At 43.3% G+C, this 24,820-nt stretch overlaps 1 protein-coding gene across 3 annotated transcripts; it reads left to right on the top strand.

The window, feature by feature from the left end:
* Positions 1-1,832: 1,832 nt before the first annotated feature.
* On the top strand, positions 1,833-23,877 carry MSANTD3 (Myb/SANT DNA binding domain containing 3). Of its 3 annotated transcripts, none has more exons than XM_012437560.3 (3): positions 1,833-2,093; positions 14,143-14,593; positions 23,200-23,877. In XM_012437560.3, exons 2-3 carry the CDS (start codon positions 14,176-14,178, stop codon positions 23,607-23,609), a joined length of 828 nt encoding a protein of 275 aa, XP_012292983.2. In that variant the 5' UTR covers positions 1,833-2,093; positions 14,143-14,175; the 3' UTR covers positions 23,610-23,877. The 3 variants fall into 3 exon arrangements, with proteins under 3 accessions (XP_012292983.2, XP_012292980.2, XP_012292982.2); XM_012437557.3 differs by having other exon boundaries at positions 1,834-2,284; XM_012437559.3 differs by lacking the exon at positions 1,833-2,093 and adding an exon at positions 12,871-13,043.
* The last annotated feature ends 943 nt before the right edge of the window (positions 23,878-24,820 follow it).

The raw sequence follows: 24,820 nt of genomic DNA, 5'->3' as shown, positions 1-24,820 counted from the left end.
GCCGCCAAATCCCGTGTGACAAATGTATTCTTTTGTTGTTTATAGAAATAAAACTGTTTTTCGGGCCCCTTCAGGAGCTCCTCGGCAAAGGTGGGGAAAAAAGGTAACTAAATCAGCATGAAGACGTCAGCCCGAGGAGGTCAGCAGCGGGGTCGGCGCCGACCAGCAGGTGGGCGGGGGACATCCCGCGCCCCGCCCCAGTCCCCGGGAGGCCGGTGGCCGCAGCTCGGGGAAGTGGGGACTGGCGCGGGACCGCGCTCCCGCCCTCCTTGGCGGCGCCAACTGACGGGCAGGCGGCTGGCGGTCCGCGAGGGGGCGGCGGCGCCCGGGCTTTGTGGCCGCGGCGCGCGCGGCGGGGCCTGGCCGGCCGGGGGCGCGCCGCCGCCGCCCGGCGCTCGGGAGCCCGCGGCCCTCCCGGCCGCCCTGCTTGAGAGAGGAGCCCAGGCCGCCCGCGCTCGCGCCTCGCCGGCCCCTCCCCCGGTCGCCGCGGCCGCCGCGCCGCCGCTGCAGGTAGGAGGCTCCCCTTCCGGGCGGGCCGCAGCGGGGCGGGGGCGCGGGTGGGGGGTGCGGGCCGGGCTCGCGGGGGCCGCGGGCGGGGGGCCGGCATGGCGGGCTTTCGGGCCGGGCCGCTGCGACCCCCTCTCTGCAGGCCGGGCGCCGGGCGGCCGCCTCCGCGCGCCGCGATGGGACTCGGTGAGTAGGGCCGGCCTGCTGCCTACAAAGCCCCGGGGCGCGGGTCTCTGGGGGACTCAGTTGCGCGCTCAGGGTGGGGAGTGGGGTGGGCTCTGGACTCCCAGGCTCGGGGAGCTGCTTATGGGGAATCCAGGTGACCCGCAGTACCGCGGTCTTCCCATCCCAGCGTCCCCACTGTGTGCTGATCACTGTGCTCGGCGCTTTTCCATACTTGTCTCCTTTAAGACCCCCCAGTGCCCCCTCCCCCGTCCCGAGTGTAACGGGAGGGGTCCCTCACTTGCTGGATGAAGGCTGAGCATCACATCCTTGCTTGACTGACCTTGGGAAAGCTCCTTTACTCCGAGCCTGGGCTACTGTTTCTGTAAATTAGAGGCGGGGGTGGGGGTGGGGGGCGTGGTATAATATCTACCCTCAGGTACTATTGTGAAAGATAATGTATGTAAATGATAACAGCTAAATTTTGAGCATTTTCTGTGTACCAGGCCCTAGGTACTAAACAGTTGGCGTGAATTATCATTGAATCATCACACTGGCGATATGAGGTAGTTACTGTAGATTGCATCAATAATTTTTATTTAGGAGTACGAAATAGTGAAGAATTTAGTCTCTCTATACCGATTCAGGAGATTGGGTACTTCTTAGGTGTGATAACATTTAAGATAACAGACGTTCCTGCAGTATCGAAGAGAGTGGTTATAGGATGCAGGGATATATTTATCATACATTTAAAACTGAAGATAGGATAATATCAGGGCTAAAGAGTGTGCCTTTCAGCATGTTAGAGAAGATGGTTGTATTTCAAGGAAATTGCTGAATACTAATTCAAAAACATAGTTTCTGAGTTAGGATTGAGGACGGCCGTGGGAGTTTGGGTCCAGAGAGAGACATGGGTGCATTGAGGGGAGAAGAAGGATTCTGAAGTCCTGGTAGATGTAGAGGAAGGCACCAGGGTTCACCATCCCTCCCCTGCAGCATTCTGGACCAGGATTGTGGGCCAGATGTCATCCATCCATCCCTTAGAGACTCGGGCTGGGGGAGGAAGGCTGGTGGGTCAGGGGATGGGGAGGGATGTTATAGGCTGTCTCTTTTTATTCTTAGGCCAGGCCAAAAATATTCAGATTGATGGAGGGTGGGGTGATTGGGCCTCCTACAATGCCATTATCCCTTCTCACAAAATTCTTGTGTTTCAGGACATGAGATGCTCGCCAGCCCTAATGGTTGATGAGATGCTTAAAATACAAAGGCCTCACTGATATAATGGAGGAGTGCATTTTCAACACCATTCACTGGGTCAGAGAAGAAATGGGCCTGAGGAGATTATTTTGGGTTTCAGTTTAGAATGGGGAGAACTAAAAGGCTTTGGATCCTGAAGAAGGAAGAGAGAGGCAGCAAGGGCCCAGGTACTGCACCTGTGGGGAAAGGCAGGAGAAGGACGAGCTGAGGACTTCACCCCATCATCTGCGGAATACCCAACAGGCTGTTCAGTTCTCAGCTACCAAAGGGGCACCCTTTCCTCTCCCGGTTTGTGATGATTTGTTACTTCACATACTGTGGAAGATCAGGGGCTGGACTCAAGACACTCCTGTCCTGAGTGAGTAGGAAAGACGTTTGGAAGAAGGGTATTTTGTTTTGTTTTTAACCAGGCATTGAAGCAGAGAGTATGCGGGTACGTAGCGATGGTGAAGGTAGGGAACATCATGCATAGTTGGAAAAGCAATTGCTTTGGAGAGATAGGCAGTTTGGGGTTTGAATCCTAGCTCTGCCATTTCTTAGCTTTGTACATTTTTTGTGAGGGTAAAGTAATGTTTTTTCACGTATCTGGCATACGTTCAACAAGCACTAGTACCGTTTTCCCTGTCCGTGATAACATTAATTTAACAAATGTCTGCTGAGCTCCAGTCGTGTGCTGAGTCATATGTTACATCCTGGGGATATAGCAATGAGTCAAAAATTATGTATTTCCCTAGGGATTCCCCAGTCCAGTGTGGGAGATGGACGCAAAGAGCAAATTGCAAAAAATATGGGAAGTGCTACAGTACAGTCATGTACAACTGCCAGCAAGCTCATAGAAGAGTAACTCATTCTGAGCCAATGAGAACTCAGGGCCAATCTATATCTAACAAGATGAGTATGGGACCTTATGACACAGGGTTTTTTTTGTTCTTATTTTTTGAGACAGAGTCTCACTCTGTTGCCCAGGCTGGAGTGCAGTGGTGTGATCTTGGCTCACTGCAGTCTCCACCTCTTGGGTTCAAACAATTCTCCTGTCTCAGCCTTCCAAGTAGCTGGGATTACAGGCGCCCACCACCATGCCTGGCTAATTTTTGTAGTGTTAGTAGAGATGGGGTTTCACCATGTTGGCCAGGCTGGTCTTGAACTCCTGACCTAGGTGATCCGCCCACCTCGGCCTCCCAAAGTGCTGGGATTACAGGCGTGAGCCACCATGCCCAGCCACGACACAGGTTTTGAATGCTCCTTTACTGCCTAGCTTTGATCTCTTTTATCTTTGTCTTATCTTTGCCCTGATAGTCTCTTCTCTCTCTCTCTCTCAAAAAAAAAAAAAAAAAATAGTTGCAGGTTGTGTGTAATTTGTAAGCTGCTTCAAACTCATTTTAGAAAAAGCTATTTTAAATAAAATAAGCATAACAGACTGAGTATTAATTGAGGAAGGCTTCACAAAAGTTGCATGAGAGTTGGGCTTTGAAGATTGGAAATGGGCTGGGCACAGTGGCTCACACCTGTAATCCCAGTACTTTGAGAGTAAGACTTTATCTCCAAAAAAAAAAAAAGATTGAAAATGGGCCCTTGGTGGCCTTGGGATAAAGGATTCCAGCTAAAGGAAGCCACATGTATACAGAGGTATGAGAACACAGCAGATTCAAGGACATGAAGGTGAGTTTGGTCTGGTTAGGTTGAAAAATACATGGAGAGGATAAGGGGCTGGAGGCAGTGCTATAATCAGGCCAGAGCCAAAAAGGCCATGAATGCCATGTGAGGAGTTTGGACTTTTATCACTTAGGCAGTGGGGGAGACGTCTGAGGTTTACAAGGAGGCCTGTGGCTTGATCACTGCGTTTTAAGAAGATCCCTGTAGTTGTGTGGAAGAAGGGCTGGAAGTTTGGGAGATCATTTTGGAGATTAGGTCTGACCTCAGACATGGACAGTGAGAATGGGAGAGGAGGGAACAGTTGTTGGGGTAACAATAGGTCTTGTTAATTAGTTGCATGTGATTGAAGATTACATTGATGCTTTTGCTATGGGAAACCAGGTTGATGTGGCTGACATCATCAGAAATCAGGAGATTTTGGTATAGGGGAATAATTAGTTTGTTTTTGGGTATGGAGAATTGGAGTTTTCTGAGGTGCCCATGATGGGGCGCAGAGATGGTTGATAGATAATTGGAAATGTGTTTGATGCTAAGGAGAGAGGCTGGGGCTTGGAAGAGAGGTTCTCCCCAACACTGCCACTTTATTCTTTTTTTTTTGAGATGGTGTTTCACTCTTGTTGCCCAGGCTGGAGTGCAATGGCACGATCTCAGCTGACCACAACCGCTGTCTCCTGGGTTCAAGCTATTCTCCTACCTCAGCCTCCCAAGTAGATGGGATTACAGCCATGCACCACCACACTCGGCTAATTTTGTATTTTTAGTAGAGGCAGGGTTTCTCCTTGTTGGTCAGGCTGGTCTCGAACTCCCGACCTAGGTGATCTGCCCACCTCACAGCCTCCCAAAGTGTTGGGATTATAGCTATCAAGTCTGTTTTTTTTTTTTTTTTTTGGGAAAGAGACAGGGTTTTGCTCTCTCACCTAGGTTGGGGTATGATAGTACAATCATTGCTCACTGCAGCCTTGAACTCCTGGGCTCAGGTGATCTTCCCACCTCAAGCTCCCCAAGTAGCTGGGATTATAGATGATCATGTCCGGCTAATTTTTTAATTTTTATTTTTAGAGATGGAGTCTCACTGTGTTGCACAGGCTAGTCTCAAACTTCTGGCATCAAGCAGTACTCCCGCCTCGGCCTTCGAAAGTGCTGAGATTACAGATGTGAACCACTGTGCCTGGGTCCCTGGGTCCCACCCAACTTTTTTTTTTTTAAACAAACACTGCGAATTTACTATGTGCTAAAGATACAAATAAAATGTAGTTCCGTGCCTCAGAGCTCACTGTCAGATAGGGAGAGCCTTCAGAAGATGGATAGATCTCAGTGCAGAGTAATTCTGAGTGCCGCGAGAGGTAAATACTTGGTACCCTTGGCCTAGAGAATGCCTGAGAGCTAGTGGTTGTAGCTGAAGTGATGGGAGTGGAGGAGAGTGCACTTAGTAGACAAGAAGCAGGTTGGAGTGGGAACACCTACAGAAGGGGACCTTCTGGTTTTCAGCAGTGCTTTCTGTGGAAGATGCTTTAATAATGATTCCAAAGGCATTTCAGGGAAGCCGTGGGTGGGGATGGTTTAAGATGGAGTGTGGGGGAGGGAAAGGAAGAGGTCAGGACTTTTAAGAACTCTCATCTGGTTTAGAGGGGACTGTGAGGGTGGGAAAGTGGGGGAGCCCAGGCTTCCAACAGAAGGCGAGTTCTGCATGCACACGGTCACACTCAGGCACAGATGATGAAAATAAACACTTACAAGTTACATGGCCGCGTGGAGTGGGTGGAAAACTGGTAGAGAGGGAGTGCATTAGAAGAAGCAAGTTCAGTGCTAGATTTGACTGGAAACTCCCGAAAAGGAAAGAAGGAAGGTGGAGAGGAGAGAGGGCTTCAGTGAGTGGTCATCCTGGGCAGACAGGTATGTCCATGTGCCTGCATGTAAGAGTATTGTGTGATTACTCTTACCTCTGGATAAAATGAAATCCTGAAGGCATCATAGTGGTAGTGAGGTTCTTAAAACGTTGCCATGCCATTTCTACCTCCTTTGAACTGTAATAATATTTTCAAGAAGGAAACAATTATTTTATGATAAATCCTTTGTAAGAGGAGAAATTTAAAATAATAAAACATCTAGCAATAAATATTTGTGGCATCAAATTCCACAAATATTTATTGAGTGCTTGATGTATACCAGGCACTCTCAAGGAGCTGTGGCCAACAAATCAGATCACCTGCTTTTGCCATTTCACCTGGAACTGCTTAACTTGCACAGTTAAACCTGTGTATGGGCCTTAAGCAAAACAGCAAGGTCATCTAAAGTGCTGAGATCACTTCATTCTGTTGTAATCCTCTCTTTCATTGGCTAGTAGCTCCACTAGCCTCATAAATAATCAGAAAATACCAACTATGTGTCTTTGGCAGTGAACTGTGGAAATTAGTTTGCAGAAAAACCATTTTAATGGTAGTGCTAACGCTGATGAACAGTACTGGATAGGACTTTAGAGAATACCCCCTTGAGCTTTATAATTTAGCGATGAGGAATTGACAGCAAGTAAAGAAGTCATGCCAAGACAAATGTCACAAAATGAATGGCAGAGTTGAGAGCAGTGCCCTGGAGTTTTCAAATGGTAAAGTGGGGGAGGCTTGAAGGTACCTAGCAAAAAGGGCATCTTGATGGTGAAGGGGTTCTGAAGTGGGAGAGCTGGGAGAGGGTTGGAAAGCAAATGATGAAAGCTTGACTTCAGACCCTCCTCCGTTACTAGGGCAGCCCTGTAACCTCTGTTGCAGGGAAGCCCTGTTTTGTTCTAAGCCTGTTTCCTCGACTATAAAGTGAGAGGATTAGATTGAGGTCCTTATTTAAAATTTATTTTTATTTTTTCTTTTTCTAAAGCTCCACTCTCAGAAGTAGTGGTGGGGTTGGGATCTGAGGCCATGGGTCCAAGCCCATGTCTTTAACCTCTATCCTACCTTTTATTTTTGGAGCCAGGCTCTTGCTCTGTCACTCTGGCTGGCGTGCAGTGGCATGATCATATCTCACTGCAACCTTAAACTCCTGGGCTCAAGGGATCCTCCGATCTTAGCCTCCCTAGTAGCTGGGGTTATAGGCACATGCCACCTTGCCCGACTAATTCTTTAATTTTAATTTTTATAGCAATGGAGCCTTGTTGCCTAGGCTGGTCTTGAACTCCTGAGCTCAAGCAGTCCTCCTGCCTTAGCCTCTCAAAGTTCTGGGATTACAGATGTGGGCCGTCACACCTTGCCCAAGTCCTTTGTAGTTTAAAAGAAACATTATTTTTGAGGTGTTGAGTCAGGAGACAGGCAACAGACCAGGGTAGGAAATAGCTTTTCTCTCTTTAGAGCAAATGGATTGCCCATTACTTGCCAGGCCTTGCTTGTGGGGAGGGCTGCCACATGTCCTTCGGTTCATCCACCACTTCTGAATATGTTCTTTAAGTCCTTCCCTCCCACATTGTGGCCCTGCTTTGTTCTCAAGCTAATCTAATTTCAGTCTATTCAAGTAGGAATTAAGGTTCCTGTTCTAGATCCCCCCAATTTTGGAGTATGTCCCTGGGCTCATCTCTGTCACTGTGCTTATCACACTTCCTCACACCAGCCTGTCCCACAATGCGTGTGGTACATTATGTCTTCATGGGACTGTGATGTCCTCATTGGTCTGTGATCTCCTTGACTTTAAGGAATACCATTCTCCTTGATGCCTGCAGAGTAGGTGTTTGGTTAATACTTGTATATCCTCCCTGCCTCTGCTTTCTGTTGATCCCTCTACCCTTCTGTGGACACATATACATCCTGCTCATTTCTTCCTCTGAAAGTCTTTGGCTGGACGTGATGGCTCATGCCTGTAATCCTAGCACTTTGGGAGGCTGAGGCGGCTGGATCGCCTGAGGTCAGGAGTTCAAGACCAGCCTGGTCAGTGTACAGTGAAACCGCATCTCTCTAAAAATACAAAAATTAGCCAGGTGTGGTGATGGGCACCTGTAATCCCAGCTACTTGGGAAGCTGAAGCAGGAGAATTGCTTGAACTCGGGAGGTGGAAGTTGCAGTGAGCCGAGATCATGCCACTCTACTCCAGGCTGGGCAGCAGAGCTAGACTCTGTGTCTCAGAAAAGAAAGAAAGAAAGAGGGGGAGGGAAAGGGGAAGGGGAAGGGACTTTGGTGTGTACTTCCTCCTTTCCAATAACGTCCCCACTCAGAGTCTGGGCCTTTTCTTATCAATTATGTATCTGATGATCTCCTTCAACTCTCTCCATTCATATCCTATACATTCTTAAAGATCTAGCTCAAATGTCCTCTTGTTCATGAAGAATGCAAGTGAACCTCTTCTCTCCTCTGCATGCTCAAGGCGCTTTGTCCTCTCTTCTGGTGTCTGTTTCAGCTTGCCTCTCAGTTTGTGCATGTCAGTGCTCTTTCTAGGCTGGAGGGTTCAGCCTATCCCTGTATCTCCCACATACTCTAGAATGGTGCTGAGCCTTTGGCAGGAGTTCATTATATATTTGTTGAATTGTGTGTGTATGAAATAAAGAGCCGATAACTGTGTGTGTGTATATATATATATATATACACACACACACACACACAAACACACAGAGCACTATTCTACTTTTGGAAGCAGTTTAATATGGGTGGGAAGAGTGGAAGGAACTAAAATTGATTGAAGCTCTAGTCTGTGCTTCTTTCTTCATGTTGCAGGACTGTTGTGCAGAGGGAATGAGGCAGGGTCGGGGTGGCGGGCGAGTAACTCCATTTTACAGATGAAGTATCAGAGGTCAGTTGACTTGTCCAAAGTCACACGGTTGGGTGAGGGCTAAAGTCGGAATTTGAGCCCAGGTTTTCTGCATCCAGTGTCTTGGTTCATTTCACTTTACTTTAAGATCAGCAGTCTATTAATGTCCTGAAGTGTGAGTTTCCAGTGCCATGCTCTTCAGTCATGGTACCCATTCTGAGTATTAATTTCAAAGAACTGTTTCCACAAAGGGCAAGAAACATGAAATCTTGACAAGTTTCTCTAGTCTTTGCTCAGACTTTAGGATTTAGTTTCACCCTTGGTGGACTTAAAAATCACTAGATGGTATATTAGTCTCCTCAGGCTGCCATAATAAAATACCACAGATTGTGTGGTTGAAACAACAGAAATTGGATTCTCATAGTTCTAGAGGCTGAGAAGGCCAAGATCAAGGTGTGGCAGGTAGGTTTCATCCTGAGGTTGCTTCTCTTGGCTTGTAGGTGGTGGCCATCTTGCTGTGTTCTTATATGACCTCGTCCTCTTTGTGAGCCATTGAGGGTAGGGGGGCATGCCAGCTTCCTGGTGTCTCTACTTATAAAGGCACTAATCTCACTGGACCAGGGCCCTGTACTTATGACCTTATTTAACCTTAATTGCTTCCTCAGATGTCCAGTCCCCAAATACAACCACTAGGGGGTTAGGGCTTCAACATGAATCCTGGAGGACACAGATATTTAGTCTATACACAGATGGATTTTTGTTTTAAGTTGGATAGTAAATGTATGCATTACAGTTTCTGGTGGTTTAATGTTAGTGTTTTGGAAATTGTGTTAATTTTTTCCTTTTTGTTCTTCTATGGGTATTGGAATTGTGCCTTTTTATTTAGGCCTATCTATGGGTCTTCCCCTTAGGCCTAGCCCAAGGGGAACTTCCATTGCATTTGGATTTTGCTATTTTATTTGACGATTTCTAGTTTAATGCACCTTTTGTTTTTTTAAGAGATGGGGGTCTCACTGTGTTGCCTAGGCTGAGGTGGAGTGGCTATTCACAAGCCCAGTCATAGCTCACTATAGCTTCTAACTCCTGGGCCCAAGTCATCATCCTCCTTCAGCATCCCAAGGAGCTGGGACTACAGGTACCCCACCACACCCAGCTAATGCAGTATCTAGTGTACTGTTTTGTCATGTATGATACTGTGTGCATGGTAGACTGTTTTATGCCTGTATGAAAATATCTACATATATAAAATGTTTACTGAAAACCCACTTTGTAAGGGTCACTGGGCTCTGTGTTGCACTACAGCCCTGCATAAGAATGGGTCACACACTGTCTAGCAGAACAGCAGACACAAGAGACGATGGCTCCTGAGCAGAATTGGGGGACAAGGAAGGCCATTCCTTCCCTAATAAAAGCTGATGCAGCAGGGAACGCTTGTTATGTTGTCATCTGTAACCAATTATGGACACTGCTGAATAGTTTTAAGCTAGAGTATGCTTTCTAGCCTCAAAGTTTCTATTAATAAGCATTAATAAGCTTTGCTGGAGAGATCTCTTACTTTGGGAAGTATTTGTTTACATGCTCAGGTGGAATGCCAGCATTCCCCTGAGGCACAGACCATGCATGTTAAAGCTCTGTAAGATCTCTACAGTTACTCTTCAACCATACAGTCATTATGATTATTTTTGAGACAGAGTCTCACTCTGTTACCCAGGCTGGAGTGCAATGGCTTGATCTTGGCTCACTGCAACTTCTGCCTCCCAGGTTCAAGCGATTCTCCTGCCTTAGCCTCTGAGTAGCGGGGATTACAGGTGTGTGGTACCACACCTGGCTAATTTTTATATTTTTTAGTAGAGATGGGGGTTCATCATTTTGGCCAGGCTGGTCTTGAACTCCTGACCTCAGGTGATCCACCTGCCTTGGCCTTCCAAAATGCTGGGATTACAGGCATGAGCCACCAAGCCCGGCCCAAACATACAGTCTTATTGGATCAATGGCAGAAATTATTTCAGAGCTCTGGTTAGAGTGAGGAAGGTACATGTGGGAGGACTGTGGGCCCTAAGTTTGAAAGTGGAAAAAAGTGATGGAGGGAGAGAAATGAGTGGGGAAAGAGCCAACAGATGGAGATACACTCCACCGAAATTGCCCTAGCCTGGGCCCTTTCCCAGCTGATTAGATTAGAGTGTTAATGGCCATACTTTGAGCTGGGAAATAGAGGCTATCACTAGGTCTGAAACAAGAGAGCTAAGCGGAGCAGAGAGGAGCATGGGCATTGGAGTAAGTCAGTCAACTTAATATTTGTGTGACCAGAGTAAGTTACAGAGCCACAGTTTTCTTATCTGGGAAATGGGAATAGTAATTGGTTAAGGGAGACAAGCAGCCTATTTCACAAGGCTTTTGAGAATCCATAAGGAACCTTTGGGGTACATTGCCTTGTATCAGAATCCCTTTATAGCCAGGCAGAATGCAACCACAAGGCCCAAGGAACTCTGCTGTTCTACGAAATTAAGCAAAGTAAATTGGTAACTTTGGATTTACTTAGTGATTAAATAACAGTTTACTTAATAGGCTATTAATGGTCCCCAGGTGTTGGTAATTCCAAGTATTTGCTTTTGAGAGCAGTTGTATAATTTCTTCTGGTACTTTATATAAATATATATGCATATATATGCATGTATATATATGTATTTTTTAACAGAAAACATTAAAGTATAACAAATGCTCTCAGAGGCTATTTTTGGGAAGGCTAAATGATATTGTGCATTTTAAATATTTGTTACGTTTAGCCTACAATAAGGGCTCAATAAAAGTTATCTGCTGCTATATTATTGCTATCATTATTACTTTGAGACTCAGCTGGCCACATGCAGGGCAAGAGCCTTTGGAAATTTAGACTCCCCACAAGTCCACTACCACCTGGTGGCAGCTAGAGGTACTGCACACATCGTGAGGAAGAATTACATTGCTTGGAATTCATTCCATGTAATTTCAGTCCCACCAAGGATCACAGGACCTTTGTTCAGAGTGTGGCTTACTTACCTCAGAGCTGAAATTCATATACCATTAATCAATGAAGTGACATTTTTTGCTTCCACAGTTGGCACAGAATAAAAAAACGAAATAGGGAAATGGATATGCTTATGTGTTGTTACTAGAAATGTAATTGGTGCACTATTTTACAAGGCAAGTTGGGGATGTAACATAAGTCTTAAGGGTTTCTATCTTTTGGTGCAACAGTCCTAGGAATTTCTCTTGAAGAAATAAGATAGAAGAAAGATTTATTTAGAAAGTGTGTGTGTGTGTGTGTATACAAATATAATATATATGTAAAATAGCATTACATATAACAACAAAATAGGGAGTAATACTTTTTTCATGTATGAATCAGAGTTCTTAATCCTTATAGCAGCAGTTCTTAGGAGTAGGGAAAGTTGGCATATTGACATCTGGAGCAGAGGTGTTGGTTGAGGTTGGGGAAGTGGATCAGAATCTCCTGCGCGAGCTGTGTAATTTAAGAACAGTCAGTGTATCAATTTCCTAACAAAAACTACAGAAAGTAAAGCTGGACATAGACATCTTGGCAGACAGAGATAATATAGAAGAGACATATTGTACAGGGTGTGTGTTAATAAATTTCAGTTTGGGGAACATTGATTTATAGGGAATGGAAGTATGGGTGAGGGTAAAAAATTAATTTGGGACCTTTGAGGAAGAAGGATCCTGGATTGGGTATCATTGTATGGATATTAGAGCAACATAATCAAAGCACGAGCATGGGAATTTAGTGTTACAGGGACACATCCCCAAAGATAAATGTCCACTCTTTTAGCTTTGCTCAAACCACCTTTGACATGTGTCTAAACCTCTCAGTCTCTGATACCTGATGTGTCCAGTATGAGTGTAGAGCAGGGTACCTGTATTTGGAGACACGGATTACCCTAGTACTTCATTGTAGTAATAACAACTTTTAGGATGAGGCAGTGCAGAGTGAGAGACCCTGAGCAGGTTCTGTCACCCTCATGTAAAGCCGACACTCCTTGGCCTCAACTTAAAGGCTCTCTGATCTGTCCCAGTCCTCTCCGGCCTCAGTCAAACAGATTTCAGCCATTCACAACTACAGAAACCCCTTCCCAGGCATAGTGTGTGAGTAGCTGGCTGGAAATGGTGTGATTTACAATTAGTGTACCATACATTTAAAAGTCACAGCCTCTCCCCCCACTAATTTTTTATTATGGAATTTTGAAACATAACAAAAATTGAGAAAATAACTTAATCCTTGTGTACCCATGACCTTTGATTTCAGATGACACCATTTTTGGTTAGTGGGAATCTTTTCAAGTTGGTTCCTAATTTTTTGACACTATTGGTCAGTTTTAAATGGACTGCCTCTTTAGTTTCTTGATGCTTGCCTGTAACTCTGAGAAATCAGAGGCTTGGAGAATGTAAGAAGGACTGGGAATACATTGGCCCTTTCCAATAAGTGAAATAATGCTTACTTTATTGCTGCAGTCAGCATAGCTTAGCTATGTTTTTGATGTAACATATTTGAGAGGTTAATTTTATAGGAAACTTTCTGTGATTAAAAGATGTGGGCAAAGCATGGAGTCCTAAAGCACACATAGATTTCATACACTTCACTGGAATAAGACATTCACTAAGCACCTGTTGTGTGAAAGATGCTGACTCAGCACTGTGGAGGATGACAAGGTGACTTACGGGAATCATAGTGGAATCATTTGGAGTCACCCAAGGTGAGAGGCTGAGAGACAGTTGTGGAATGATTCTAAGAATACCAGACTCCTAGGGCAGTCCAAGTTCTGGACTTTCCGTGTTGCCATCTTTGTGATCTTGTGCAATCCGCTTCACCTTTCTGACCTTTACTTCTCTCAGTGGGGAAGAGACTTGGGGGATGTAAAGAGGAACATTGGACTCAGTGTCTAAGTGCCTAGGCCCTTTACATCTAACATTATACACATTGTTTACTTAGGATTTTTAAAAGCAACCCTCAGACCTGAGGGATCACAGACTCCAACCTCTCATTTTACAGATGAAGAAACTGAGGTTGGGGTTGCTCCAGGTACATGACACAGAGTGATGAAAACATCAGATTTTTTTTTTTTAAGACAGTGTCTCCTTTTATCATCCAGGCTGGAGTGCAGTGGTATGAACATGGCTCACTGTAGCCTCAATCTCCTGGGCTCAAGCAGTCCTCCTACTTCAGCCTCCCAGGTAGCTGGGATTGCAGATGCGTACTACCACAGCTGGCTTTTTTTTTTTTTTTTTTTTTTGGTAGAGACAGGATTTTGCCATATTGCCTATGCTAGTCTTGAACTCCTGGGCTCAAGCAATCTACCTGCCTCAGCCTCCCAAAGTGCTGGGATTACAGGTGTGAGCCACTGCGCCCAGCTGTACATCATCTTTTATATTTGATTACACGGTGGCTTCTCTTCTCCTCAGCTGTGACAAAGCTTTGAGAAAGCTGTTTAGTTCTAAAACTGGCTAACATGATTTGGGGGGAATAATCAGTTCCCTAACATTAAAGAAAAAGAAATTAAGAAATCAGAGTTCTATATAGATGTTCAATTTTTCTTTCCTTTCTTTTCTTTTTCTTTTTGCTGTTATATACCAGATAGTCCCAGTATGGCCACAACAATCCACTTTGAGGTAAAACCCCATTCCTAGTACATTTCTAAATATTTTCCTGAGTCCTGAATATCATAATTCAACATTAATGGAAAAGAAAGTACTGTATTTGAGACAAGGGAATAAAGTCAGGAAATAAGCTTCAGTGATTTGTGGGTATTGTTTTTGCTGGAGTTGGTAATCATTGCTTCAAACTTCCTTTTACAGGATAGTTAGCGGCCAGGAGACATATAGTGGAAAATGCAAAACAACGAAATTATAAAGCCTGCCAAATACTTCTCAGAATTGGAAAAGAGCATCCTGCTGGCATTAGTAGAAAAGTACAAATATGTGCTGGAATGTAAGAAAAGTGATGCGCGAACTATTGCCCTTAAGCAGCGTACCTGGCAGGCTCTGGCCCACGAATACAACTCTCAGCCGAGCGTGTCCCTGCGGGATTTCAAACAGCTGAAGAAGTGCTGGGAGAACATCAAGGCTCGGACCAAAAAAATTATGGCCCATGAAAGGAGAGAGAAGGTGAAACGGAGCGTCAGCCCGCTACTGAGTACTCACGTCCTGGGGAAGGAGAAGATCGCCAGCATGCTTCCGGAGCAGCTCTACTTCCTGCAGAGCCCCCCGGAGGAGGAGCCCGAATACCACCCCGACGCCGTGGCCCCAGGTATCCGTTCCTGATGCCAGTGTGCATGCTCTCACTGGGTACCTGTTTGACATTTTAATTTTAAAATTCTCCTTTTGAGGGCACTTCTAAAAATGAAACTTTTGTATCAAACTCGATTTTCCTAATTCAAAATCTCAGGATTATATAGGACATTCAGAGTCATATAGAGGTGAATGCGGTGGTTCACGCCTGTAATCCCAGCACTTTGGGAGGCTGAGGCGGGAAGATGGCTTGAGCCCAGGAATTTGAGACCACCCTGGGCGACTAAGTGAGACCCCTGTTTTTACAAAAAAATAGAAAAAGATAGCTGGGCATGGTTGTGTGCATCTGTAGTTCCAGCTACTCGGGAGGCTGAGGCTGGAGGATCACTTGAGTCCAGGAGGTGGAGGCTACAGTGAGCTGTTATTATGCCACTGCACTCCAGCCTGGGTGACAGAGTGAGACCCTGTCTCAAAAAAAAAAAAAAAAAGCCATACAGTATATCGAAACAAAAATACTTGTTTACATCATTGTGCTAGCTCTTTTAGAGACTTTATTATTACTTAAACATAAAGAAAAATAAGTTATTAGTTAATAATGCATTAATGGAGTTGTTATTAGTGAGGCACTGCAGTTGCATATCTCAGCCTATCTCAAATATGTTAAGGAGATTTTTATGAAGATTTGTATTCATCTACTCAATTTCACTTTTTTCAAAAAATATTTTTGGAGATCCTTATGTGCACAGCACCACAGTAGGCCACTCAAAAGGCCATATTAAAAGAGTGAACTATTTCAAACTTAAAAAAAAAAGTAGAGACTAATATGATAAACACCTGTTTTAGCATTCACCCAGATTAAAACCCAGCATTTTTAGCCATTATAATATTGTGATCCACAGTTTTGGTTTGTGGTACCCTAGGGATCTTGAGAAACTCTGAAAAAAATTAACTTTAATATACTTTCGTTAAAAAGAGAAAAAGATGTCATACATAATTCTTAAGGGAAAAAAACACTCATATAATGAAGGATACAATGATAGTGTGTTGTAGCTTCAAAAGGTTGGAATTAGGGGCTATTGAAATGTCTCTAGGCAAGGGTAGGGTGGAAAGGCACATTGATGAATGTCCTGCAATTCCTGCTTCTTTTCAGACAGGAAGTAGCCAGCTTATGTAAAAATTCATTCTTAGAGACTTTATTTTTACTTAAACATAAAGAAAAATAAGGGACTGCATTAATGGAATTGTTATTAGTGAGGTGCTCATTGCAGTTTGCAGAGGAAAGAAATTGAAGCAGAGAATGGTTCCTGGTGGGGGACAGAGGATTGTTCGTAAGGTACTTCAAGGACCCAGCAAGCACTTCCCCGGGAGAATCTGGTTCTCAGCTTGCAGGAAGAGAAATTCACTTGTCAGTCTCTCTAGAGTAGACTGAGCTCTGAGGGACTGGCTCCTGTTAATTAAAAGTAACAAGAAGCAGTCGAAAGCCAGGAATGCTATCTGTGTAGAGTGGAAAAGATAATTACCAACTGCATCTAATTCATGTTTTTCATTAGCACCTTTTTTTCTGTCCTGTAGGCAGACGATCCTGGAGAAGCAAATTATGATCAAAAGTTTGCTTACTGATTGTTTGACCAAGGTTAAGTCCAGGAAGCCAGTTGGGTAACCATAGTGGTTTATGTTATTGAACCTCATGCGTTGATTTCCAGTGTAGGAATCTTGTGTCTGGGTTTTCATCCCTGAGTTCCCAAGCCAGGGTACCTCCTAGCAGACAGTTCATAGGCTAGCAGACAGTTCATAGGGGCACTGCCAGCTCTCTCTCTCTATCTTTTTTTTTTTTTTTTTTTTTTGAGACGGAGTTTTGCTCTTGTTACCCAGGCTGGAGTGCAATGGCGCGATCTCAGCTCACCGCAACCTCCGCCTCCTGGGTTCAGGCAATTCTCCTGCCTCAGCCTCCTGAGTAGCTGGAATTACAGGCACGCGCCACCACACCCAGCTAATTTTTTGTATTTTTAGCAAAGACGGGGTTTCACCGTGTTGACCAGGATGGTCTCGATCTCTTGACCTCGTGATCCACCGGCCTCGGCCTCCCAAAGTGCTGGGATTACAGGCTTGAGCCACCACGCCCGGCCCTCAGCTCTCTCTCTTATCCCTCCTCCTTGCTGCTTCTGTAGTGCATGGGCCCCCACTGCTAATTAATGGTGTCCTGGTTTTGGAGATGTTTATAGCTTCAGGGAGTTACTGTCTATCTTGCTGGCTTCAGAGCCATTCAGCTTCTGTGAGGCTGTGCAGGAGTGTGCTGGAGGAGGGAGGGAGTGGATCAGCAGGGCTGCTCTTTACGTTGCTTATGTTCCCTGGGAGATACTGCTGAGGAACATGCTGGTGTGAGCTGATTTCTGTTTATTTTGCAAACCTGTGATCCGGATTATTGTGTATTGATTTCATAGAGTTATTCTTACGGGACCTAGACAGTCTTATTTACCCATTTTCAAATTCTGGAGTAGGATCTAGGAAAGTTCATCCCATAAATTTTTTTCTCTTTCTTTTTAGAAGAAATGATGTAATTCATTTATTCATAAACATAATTTATAAATTTTCAGCAAGAAGGGAATAAAGGTAGATTCTCAGTGTTTTCCTTGTAGTGACATTTAATAGTGATTCAAGTGTGAAGGGATTTATTTTAAATTGGATGTTTGTACATAGATGACACTGGGGACTTACCTTTTTGCTGGTGATTATTAAAGCACAGTCAAATGCTCCTTGCTCCTGTGTCTAAGTCTCATCTGGAGGGTGGTAGAGAACCTTGGTGCTTTGTCACCTGGGAAATGTGTCCAAAGGTAATCTGTTAATACTAGTATGTTGGGTACTGGAACTCTTTCTTTACAATTAAAACAACTTTGAGTTCATTTCACTCATTTTGCATTTCAGTTTTCTTTCAAGAAAGAAAAAGAAGCCTGGAATTGTCAGTTATCCTTTCTGGGATTTGGTGGGAAAAAGGTGGAAAATCTGCTATAGGGTTATGGCCCTCATTACATCTTGTGTATTTGACATAAGGAATGTGTGTGTGTGACTTTTGTATTTCTAACACTGTGCTGTTTAATACAGTTGCCACAAGCCACATGAGGCTAATAAGCACTTGACATGTGGGTAGACCACATTAAGATGTGCTATAATTGTGCACACCACATTTTGAAGACTTAGTACCAAAAAATGTAAAAAAAACTCATTAAATAACCTTTATAGTTACACTTTGAAATGATAATATTTTAGATATATTGGATTAAAAAACATATCACCAAAATAAATTTCACCTTTTTTTGTTTTAGTTTTCTAAAGTGGCTCTGAGGATATTTAAAATTTTATAAATAGCTTATATTGTATTTCTGTTGGACAGTACTGTTCCAACACCTTACAGGGTGCCTGTTACAGAATTAGGTATTCAGAAATTCGTTGGAATTTATGATAAAACTGTTAAATAGGATGAACCTTAGTAGTATTCCACTAGAGGCCTCTCTCCAACTACTTTTTGGTATGAGATAGTTTCAACTGTGTCATCTTGATCAATGTCTCTTGGATATACTTAGCTTTGGTAGTGACTTTCTGAAAATGTCCATCTGTATTTGAACATACTAGTCTTAAAATTTAAGTATAACACTTAGGAATAGATTAATATTTTCAAAAAAAAACCCCAGTATTTCCTTCTTAAATATATTAAAACAGTTTACACCCTGCGGATTTTATGATGTATGATAATTTGACTTTGCACTTATCTTCTATTATTTTGAGGGAAACTGTGCAGAACCAACTAAGGGAGCCAACAAAATTTGCTAGGAGTGGCTGGGAGGCTAGGATGACCAAAGGTCAAATACATTTAAGAAAACTAAGCTTTGGAGTAGCACCCAAATGTCTTAGGATAATTTATATTTAATTCCACATTCTATGCTATAAAGTGATACTTGATAACTGTGAACATTTCTTTTTTTCTTTGCCCCTCAACTACTGTTCAGATCTTTTTTTTTTTTTTGAGACGGAGTCTTGCTCTGTTGCCAGGCTGGGGTACAGTGGCACCATCTCAGCTCACTGCAACCTCTGCTACCTGGTTTCCAGCGATTCTCCTGCCTCAGCCTCTGGAGTAGCTGGAGCTACAGGCATGTGCCACCCTGCATGGCTAATTTTTATGTTTTTAGTAGAGATAGGGTTTCACCATGTTGGCCAGGCTGGTCTTGAACTCCTGACCTTGTGATCTGCCCACCTTGGCCTCCCAAAGTGCTAGGATTACAGGCATGAGCCATTGTATCTGGCCAGACATTTTTTAATAAACTCCATTATTATTACTATTTAATCCAATCCTAATCTTTTGGGGTAAGAACTCTGGTACCAGAGGACTGAGTTACATTTCCAGTCCTGGCATACCAGCCTCACTGGTCTGTGAAAAACCTTTCTTTTGTATTAGTTATGAGTTTGTTATATTTTTATTCCATTCTTTCATTCTCTTCTCCTGCACCTGAATCATTCTAATGTGCTTGTGTATTCTTTTACATGTGTTTTGTGGGCATCTCTTCTAAATTTTATGTAGATTAAATTTGTGCTAGAGATACCATTTTCTCTGCTTTTTTCACTTAGAATACTGTTTTGAAGATCAATTCCTAGGCTGGGCACTGTGGTTTATGCCTGTAATCCCAGCACTTTGGGAGGTCATGGCAGACAGATCACCTGAGGTTAGGAGTTCAAGACCAGCCTGGCCAACATGGCAAAACTCCCATCTTTACTAAAACTATAAAAATTAGCCAGGCTGGGTGGCACACACCTGTAATCCTAGCTACTTGGAGGCTGAGACAGGAGAATTGCTTGAACTTGGGAGGTGGAGGTTGCAGTGAGCCAATATCACATCACTGCACTCCAGCCTCAGTGACACAACCAGAATTCATCTAAAAAAAAAGATCAATTCCCATTGCAATGTGTAAGTCTAGTTTCTTTCTTTTAGTTAATGTATTATACTCCATAGCATGCATCCACATATCTTATTTATCCACTTTCCCAGTCAGCCCTATTTCCTATATCTGGGGTTTGGCCTGTTTGCAGTTTCCTTCCCATTCTTTTACTGTCATAGTAGGCTTTTCCTGCTAATATTAAACTTTCTCCAACTGTCCAAGTGAAAGAATATCCCCTTTGCTTTCCTGGTCCCAGGAAAGCTGCTGGGCTTTCCTACCCTTTTTGCATAAGATTGAGTTGTTTTCTCCTTCAGGTGGCTTTGTTTTACCTCGGAGAGAGATTACATGGTGTGTATTTGCAGCACAGTGCCATTCCTAGGCTAGTCTTTTTCCAATTAAGAGAAGATTCTTCCCATCTGAACAGTAGTTTCTATTCATTGGAACTAATACGTGTGTGAAAGTTACTTAACTATACCATTGGGCTTCACTAGTTTAAAGCCCTATCTTCTTCCAGAGTCTTCTTAAGAGGCCTGGCTTTTTTTCCTTTAAAATTTGTATGTTAGCACACATTTAAACCAAAAGGAATAGTTTTTAAAGAAGAGTCATTTTTCTGCTCCTAGATACAAACATACTATCTTTATGTTCACAGCTCTAGAAACTTAGAGATCAAAATGCAGGATACACAGCCATATTCCTAATAAGAGATGGTTTTGTGGTGGATACAAATTGGAGGCTGCATTTTAAGATACATAAGTGATCAGCTGAACAAGTGGAAGAGTGGGGGGCTGAGTATTGTAGTGGTTGAGTTTGGATTTTGGAGTCATACAGACTTAGATTAAAATCCTGTTTCTTTCAACTAGTCGTGTGACCTTGGATATTGTATTTGGTTTTCTCTAATAATACCTCCCTCATAGGGTAAGGATTAAATGAGGTAATACTATAAAGCATTAGCCTAGGACCTGGTTAGCTGCTCAAAAAACAGTAGGTGCTGTCATCATCATTGTCATCATCATCAGGTCCCTGACGCCTAGAATTGTTGAGTTAAAAGTGAGAATTTAGAAACTGGAAGAGGCTGGTGCAGTGGCTCATGCCTGTAATCCCAGCATTCTGGGAGGCCAAGGCAGACAGATCGCTTGAGCTCAGGAGTTTGAGACCAGCCTGGGCAACATGGTGAAACCTTGTCTCTAGCAAAAATACAAAAAATTAACCAGGTATGGTGGTACATGCCTGTAGTCTCAGCTAGTAGGAGGCTGAAGTGGGACGATCACTTGAGCCTGGGAGCCAGAGGTTGCAGTGAGCTGAGATCATGCCCCTGCACTTCAGCCTAGGTGACAGAGTGAGATCCCATCTCAAAAAAAAAAAAAAAAAAAAGAAGAAGAACCTAAAGAAATTGGGCAAGACAGCAGCATTATGAGGGGATGAACTTTAAGGACTCAGAGGAGTATCCAGTACTATCCCCTGGAATGAAATCAAAGAGAAAAGAGACTAGAGGTACCACAAAGTATCTAATGTGTCCAGTCTTCAAAGAAGACATTTTCAGATCCCAAACGAAAGGAAACAGGTGAGGTAATGCTCTTTGCAGTTGAAGCTCACATCTGAGGGCCGTATTCTTGGTGTTCACCCTCTCCCATTCCTTTGTCCTTTGTCTTGATTACCCACACAGATCACTGTTCCTTCCCCATGGTTGGGCTGTGTTGGGAGAGATGTGACCCACTGCAGGTGATTCATCCCATACACATTTCTTACATGCCCAGCACTATGCCAGGCCCTGTGTCGGATTCTGCGTGAGGATGAGCAGAAGCAGTCTCTGTCTTCAAAGTACTCAGAGACTTGAAAGGGAGGTAAACTGCCAGTTTTCACAAGTGTTCTGCCAGAGATAGGCCCAGGAGGTGGTGGGAGCATGAAGGAAGAACATGTACTTGAGTCCAGAGCTGTCTCCAGGAAAGATTTCCAGGAGACATTTTCATTATTTCTGGATGGCACAGAGAGTACGTACTCTTTCTTTTTTTTTAAACTTCTCTTCCAGAAGTAAGATTTTTACCTTTTCTTTAGTCATAATTAGGGACTAGTTATGGTTGTTACTTTACCTCATGGAGTGGAATAATTAAACAGTAGCCATTTTCCTTTTATTAACAGGGTATTATCAATTAGGTTTCCCCCAATAGCCATTAAAATTTGCAGCATCCCATCTTCCAGAAGAATGGAATGGACATAATCATGTAATCAACTCTGTTAATAAATTGGCATTGTTTTTCTCCAAGGAGATGATTCTCATTATTGGAAATGTAAAGCTTCTCAAGAAAGCCTTAGAGTCACAGCTAGAAGACTCCATGGGTTAGTGGAGTCAGTGGTTTCCTTATTGAAACTCCCTTAATTGACACTAATGTTACTGCTCTATTAAAAAATCAGGACAAACAGCATTACCACACGTGGTATCCTTTTGCATCCATACACTCTTCCCTTTATATTCAAGGGTTCAGCCAGTAAACATTTACTAGGCATCCATTGTATACCACACTAAGCAATTGGTACCCAAGGATTAAAAAAAAAAGAGAGTATCATGGTGCCAAAACAATACTGTGTATGTTAAGTGTTTTAACAGAAGAGTACATATAAAGGAGAGAGTTTAGGTTTCACAGGGCAAGTGGCATTAGTTTTGAACGAATAGGAGTTGAGGGAAAGTTAAAAAAACAAGACTACAGTAAGTGGAGAAACAGGTAGCCTAACTTTAAGCAGAGGGAACAGTGAAACAGAATTATGAAAAAAGCATCTTATAAAGGATGTGAATAGCTTGTGGTAGGATTGACGGTTGTACAGGGCATTTGGAAGAGTCAGACAAGAAAGAAAGGTCAGAACAGGTTATGAGTTTACTTAGGGTGGATTAAGAACAGAGCCACAGACAGGAATTCCCAGGAGAATATGAAAAGGTAACAGGTGAGTAGAGCGAGAGGTACTCAGTACATCAAGAAGACTTGAGAAGGAGCAATCAGAGAGGAAGACAGCTTTAGAGAAATTAAGAGAGTGATTGTTCAGAAGCTAATGGAGGAAATAAATTTCAAGGATAGTCAAGTACCAGGGAGAGATTAAATAAGAGGAACATTGAAAACTCCCCAGTGGCAGTGCTGGAGAGGAAAGAGAAATGGTATGTGAGGGAGTTAAGCCAGGGAATGTGACTCATCTTTCAAGGAACAACATTTACAAGATGGCGCCCCAGGGTAAGGGCTAACACCTGTGACCAGGAACCAGCACTAACACTCTTGCAAAGATTACACATAAGTGTTCATGGCTGAATGAGAAGTTGGCAAAGGGTGATAAGACTGATAGAGAACCTAATCTGAAGATCCACACTGGCTTTGCATTGTGGTCCTACACTCTCAGAGTTGGGCACATTTCAATTTATCAACATAACAAGGTCTCTGTTCTTGATAAGCGTGGTTTCTGACCATGGATCCCATACTTGGAAGTTCTAGAAATAACCTAACAAAACCCCTTGTCATTATTTCTTGAGAAAATATTGCTTTTGATTTGTGGGTTTTTAAAAAGTCAAGTGTGGCTAGGGTCCCTGTAGACATGAAGGCCAAAGCAGACATGATTTTAGATACATCCTGTAATGAGGGACTCTGTCATTTGAAATAGGATTGATTTTTTTTTCTCTGCCTGTAAAATCTTTGAATATATGTTTTCTGCTACTGTTTTTCAGAATCATTTGCTGTTTCAAATAGAGAACTGTGCGATGATGAGAAAGAGTTCATACATTTTCCAGTATGTGAGGGGACCTCTCAACCTGAACCCTCATGTTCAGCTGTCAGAATAACAGCCAATAAAAACTACAGGAGCAAAACCTCTCAGGAAGGTGCTTTAAAAAAGATGCATGAGGAAGAACACCATCAACAAATGTCCATCTTACAACTGCAGCTGATACAAATGAATGAGGTGCATGTGGCCAAAATCCAGCAGATAGAGCGAGAGTGTGAGATGGCAGAGGAGGAACACAGGATAAAAATGGAAGTTCTCAATAAAAAGAAGATGTATTGGGAAAGAAAACTGCAAACTTTTACCAAGGAATGGCCTGTTTCCTCATTTAACCGGCCCTTTCCCAATTCACCCTAAGACTTTGCGGGTGGCTGTCTTGTAATTAATCTGTGTTGGCAAAGAATGTCTGGAACATGGACTTGCGGTCAGTAACCTGTAACAGAGTTACAACTAGGAAAATTAGAGTGGTAGTAGTCACTTATTTAAAATTCATTCAGGTAAACAGCTGCACCCTCTGTATCCCTTCAGTGGCAAAGAAGCTGTTACAGTCTTCTGAAAATTATCACTATGAGTGCTATAATTCTGAATGTAATGTCTCTTAATTAGAATTCATACAAGAACCATGTGTGAGTGTTGTTGTTGTATTTTTTTAAATCAAATGCAAGTGTGACTATAAAGGAGTGTGGCCGATATTTTTTTTCTTTTTTAACAGAAAGCAGAACTTTTCTATCCAAATGAATGCCCTCCCATTGAAAGTGGCTGTCCTGGGAGGCCACATGTTTCTCCAGTGTTGATGCTGTTGCTGAGGACTTGCTAGAGGTCTTTCGGGAACCTCTGTGAGAGCTGCAGCAGCACCTTTTTTATTTTCTCAGTGGCATCCTTTGAGTATGGATTTTCTGTTTTTAAACAGCCCAGTGTTTAGAAGGTTATTTTCTAATGTGGCTCATAAACCGCCTTTTAAGGCCTTTCCCCAAAGAGGGGTGTTCTAAATAAGTCTCCAACAATGGTAGTTTTGTTGGAACTAAGGATGTAACTACTTTGAGGGAGAAATGTTTGTTTAGATTTCTACATTCTGTTATGTTGGTTTTATTTAAAAAAAAAATAGACTTGCAAATTTATAGTCACACTGTGTATGTTTTTTAAAGATGCTGCCTTCCCAGCCGGGCTCCAGTTTTGTCTTCTCTGTAGTTTCCTCCCAGCTTTGTACTACTGAGTTGATGGTTGCCCTTGCTTTTAGTCTTTAGCCACGGAAGGAAAGGCCCTTCCCTCGCCATGCTCGTGGTGCTAGCCAGTAGTAATGCTTTGTAGCTGGCATTACATAGTTAGCATTGGACCTTTTAAGGATCCGTTACCAACATATTTGGAAATATGGATTGATAAATGGATATTTTGACTGAGCTGCAGTATAGCTTCTCCTATAGCCTCCTGTTACAAACAGCCCTGGGAGTTGGGGACAGCAAGAGCTGGAAGCAGCAAAATGACACTTATGTGCCAAGGCAGATCAGCAGTTTCTGACAATGAGAGTTCAAGGTCATGTGGTGGGGAAAGAGGAGTATATGTGGCAGAGT

The sequence above is a fragment of the Aotus nancymaae genome, unplaced genomic scaffold (assembly GCF_030222135.1).
Source record: "Aotus nancymaae isolate 86718 unplaced genomic scaffold, 86718_ANA_hifiasm-v0.15.2.pri h1tg000003l, whole genome shotgun sequence".
NCBI lineage: Eukaryota > Metazoa > Chordata > Mammalia > Primates > Aotidae > Aotus > Aotus nancymaae.
This window is presented reverse-complemented; position numbering and strand designations above follow the sequence as displayed.